General features: G+C 33.1%; 1 protein-coding gene across 1 annotated transcript in view; it reads right to left on the bottom strand.

The window, feature by feature from the left end:
• Positions 1–313: 313 nt before the first annotated feature.
• The window catches only part of LOC119839131, a 30055-nt gene continuing 25927 nt past the window's right edge, over positions 314–4441 (bottom strand). The window contains exon 3 of the mRNA XM_038365338.1: positions 314–1031. Within this exon, the coding sequence (XP_038221266.1) occupies positions 314–1031 (718 nt within the window). The remainder of the gene's footprint in view (positions 1032–4441) is intronic.

Below are 4441 nucleotides of genomic sequence, written 5' to 3'. Positions count from 1 at the left end.
CCGTTACTAGACACACACACATGCTATTGTAGCAAAACCTTATCTAGACGGACTATAACTGTCCTCTTACTAAATCATGATGACAATAAACAACATAAAACGTCTGAGCTTTGATTTAACAGAAGTCTCAAAATGAAAAGGCAAAGGTTTGCCTTTTCATTTTGAGACTTCTGTTAAATACATAACAGAGAACATATTTTCCATTAACCATTAGCATATCGATCGAACAAAAAATATAAATAAATATGGTTTTTAACAAGAAACTAATCTTTTTTTTTTTTTTTATAGCTAAGCAGGCAAACGAGCAGGCGGTTCATCTGATGGAAAATGACTTCCGCCGCCCATAAGCACCCGCGATGCCGGGGGCACCGCGACTGTGTTGCCGGCCTTTCAAGAACATGTAAGCCCTTTTTTTGAATGTTTCCTTGTCAAAATCTTTAGGAAACACCGAAGATGGAAGGTCATTCCACAAGATTGTAGTTCTCGGCAAAAAATGACGGGAAAAGCGCACTGTAGTAGACCGCCAAGCATCCAGATGGTGAGGATGATACTTTAATTTGTGGCGAGAGGTGCGGTTGTGGAAATCGGCAGCGGGAATAACATCAAAGAGTTCCTCAGAACAGTCCCCATTATATAATCGGTAAAACACACAGAGAGAGGCAACGTCTCGCCGTAATGCAAGCGGATCAAGTGAATCGGCAATCACAGGGTCGTCAATGATACGAACTGCTCGACGCTGAACGCGGTCTAATGGAAGAAGCTGGTATTGGGGTGCTCCGGCCCAGAGGTGAGAACAGTACTCCATATGGGGCCGGACTTGAGCCTTGTAAAGTTGCAGCCTGTTAGCGGGCGTGAAATACCGTCTCGCTCTGGCGAGCACCCCTAATTTTTTCGAAGCTGTTTTAGCTTTATCCTCCAAAAAACCGCGGAACTGCACGTCAGACGTAATCTCAACACCGAGAATGCTGATGCTTGGTTTGATGGTCAGGGGACTGTTTTGGAAGTTCAGCGGTACGACGAAAGGGATTAATCTACCCTCAAATTGTCAAAAGTACACCGAATTTAAGTGGGACACAGGTACCAGCTTTTAAACAAAAACGAATCATAAAAAATAGTATAGTGGAATGTTTAAGGTAACAAAAACAACAAAAATACAGCCTATCTTGATTTTTTCAAGTCAAATCTTAGCGAGTAAAGTATATTAAAGTACTAGCATATATACAAATCGAAAAAAATTATCCTTTAAAATAAATTTATAACTCTTAAATTTTAAAAAGGATCCTGTTTTATTTACTATCCTTATAATAAACGTGGTACACGTTTATAAAACCGCTGTATTAATAAAGAAAAAACACATTCTGTTCCCCGAAATAATCCTTGTGTTTTGCGACAATAAATTTTAACAATGTCACATAAATTGTGCACATACGAACGAGCCAAGCACATTTGGTGATATCGAGGTTCACGCTCCATAAAGCAAACACATCATACACACGAATATCGTAATACTAAACAAATAACAAACAATACTCTTCCCTGCGTGCTCGAATACGAGACATACCAACATGTTTGAGGAAACGAAACTCCGTTTACTTTTCAAATGTAAGACCCACTCCACATCTCGCTAAGCTGCGATGCTAATAAGCTGGGAAAACAAAAATCGATTCTTCAGACCCAAACAGCCTTTGAAAGATAATATTTGTTCTGGAAATTGCGTTTGTGTTATCGCTAAACGTTACTCGTACCAAATTAATTTCAACATAGTTCCACAAACAAGGTACTTGTAACTTTCATTAAGAGATATTTGTTTGATTCTGTAATTACTTGTTTGTCCTAAAATAAATGTTATTGCAAAATGATATTTGGATATATGTACACAAAGTCTAACTACGTAAATGTTTTGATATTGTTATTGGTATAACGTAAATTGAGCTCTTTTTTTATTTATTTTATTTTATTTTATTTTATTGGTTTTCAAACAACTTATACACTAATATAAGAGCAGTAGTAATAATGTACATCAAAACATATTGTTCTATGTTTATATTTTTTGCTTGTTTGATGCTGAATATTTTGATTTTTATTATAATATAAAAATATTATACATTTTTTTTAATATTACGTCACATCTTTGAACCGATTACTAAGAAATCCAGTGCCTAAACAACTCTATTAAACTTCTCCTGTTACTAGGCATAATAATCTTATTCCCAAGCTTGATATTACTCGATTAATTTTGGCAAAATTTGTTCGAAACTTATATACATCGCGGAGAAACAATCACGTTGATTGTATCGATTTCACTGTTATTAATGTAGGCTATATCATGAACTATCGTAGTTCGGATTGTGGTAGCAATGCAACCGAGTTGAACTCATTCCGGTCGATTGAATCATAGCAGTCAGGATCGATTGTATGTACGATATTTTCCTGTTTGAGATTGCAAGTTATTACTTTAGGCTAGAGTGAAATTCTGTTTTATTTTTATACAAAACGAATTTCAATGTGAATGGATTTAATAATTAATAAATTTTACAATACGTGAATAATAATGAACATTCGCAGAGGTAGTGCCTTTGTAAATGCGTCCGCTTTTAAGGAGTGAAGAAATAAGGGATAGAGAAAGGATTGACAACGGAAGGAAGGATGAGGAAAAAGAAATGGGCCTACGTGAACATTGAAAAGCAACTCAATATAAGTATATAGTAAATAGAAGTAGGGGTAGAATCATTTAACAAAATACAATTTCATGATAAAATGCAACAAAAATGACTTCACAGGGGCGAAAAATTAAAAAGCTTAATACTTTGTACCAACTAAGCCGTTAGCTTAATACTCCTAAAAATAAACTATTTAAAATTGAATCCATAATAGCGTTGCCAGCTTAACAATAGCAACGCCATAATCTACTTGTTTATCAAAATTCTTTGCTCTGGCTTCATCTTTGTGAAGCGCTTTTTAGCAGACTCCTAATCCATTCTCTAGTACTTTATAAACAGAAGAATTTACGTATTTTGTCCGAGAGAGGAGACGAAGCTGCCCCGGTACAAGGATCGGCAATAACGCAGATATACAGAATACATAAGACAATGAGAAAAAGTTTAAAGGAAAAAGAGTAAGTACAATTTACATGTATGTGAATGTATGAATTGAAAAAAATTGTTGAATTAATTAAGAATTACGACATTCTGCATTTGTTTTGTTTACTTTAGAAGACTTGATCTTAAACAGGGTAACTGGAAAAATGCTTGATGAAATAATTTTTCCGTGTTCATTACAATTCAAATATATAAACCCAACGTCTGCTCCTGGTATAGTAATTACATGGAAATCCGTTTCGCATTACAACACACCTCATTATCGTTCCACCTTTTCATGTAGATGTGAATACAACTTCGTATTAAAATCTTGACTACTTTCACCGCAGTTTTTAGATTAAATCCCCAGCTTAACCTTATTTTATCGAGCTCTGGAACTTTGTTGTGGTTCCAAGAACTTAGCGATATAAAAATTTGCATTATATAAAAATGTCTAGACGTGCGCTGTGCTGTCTTGTATGCAAAATAAGAAAATTCGTATTAGAATGAAATTTTCATTTTATTAGTTATAGAATTAAATTAAATCTATTCTTGGTCTAGAATTACGTCCCTAAGATTGATATTAAATAAGTAGCTTCTATAGATACTAATGGCGTATAAATAAATTTTATTTGACGTATTATTCCGAATGTATACTGTTCGATACATAAATAAGCAATTCTTTTCATATTTCATTTGTATAGCTCCAATCAATTATGCACGAATCAATAGATAGATATAATAAAATAGTTCCGTTTTGGTATTTTTCCATTTATTTACTTGGATATATTTTTTATTAATAATTTATTATTTCCGATGAAATTGGTGCAATAACAAATTTCATTCGGGATACTGTTGTTGATATTAGTAGCTAAAAAAATAAGCAAGTTAATGTATTATAGAAAACATGAACTTATGATAAAATTAATTTTCCAAAGACATTAATTATTTATCAGAATTTCTGTTTTTTTTTTAATATATTCTGCATAGTTTAACAGTAATTCGCTCTCATTTTAACTCTAATTAAAGTTCCTAGAAACGGCGCAATTTTCACACGCTGTCAGAAACTAAATACAACTCGAATGAAAACGATTTTGAATAATTAAAATGTATTGTTTTCAATAGAATTACATTATGTGAGTTTTTTCTTTGCACTTTGTTTCAGTGTACAGATTTAGAGGTTATTATTGCTGTTCTAATTTAATTCAGAACAATTCAGATTGTTAAACGAGACTTTAGATATGAAATCACTGTGACATCCTTTTGTACATATGAATGTGTTTTACCTATAATAATAATAATAATAATAATAAAGCCATTTATTCAAAATCTCACTTATGACAATTATTACAGTATTGTTAGTA

This window comes from Zerene cesonia, chromosome 3, assembly GCF_012273895.1.
Source record: "Zerene cesonia ecotype Mississippi chromosome 3, Zerene_cesonia_1.1, whole genome shotgun sequence".
NCBI lineage: Eukaryota > Metazoa > Arthropoda > Insecta > Lepidoptera > Pieridae > Zerene > Zerene cesonia.
This window is presented reverse-complemented; position numbering and strand designations above follow the sequence as displayed.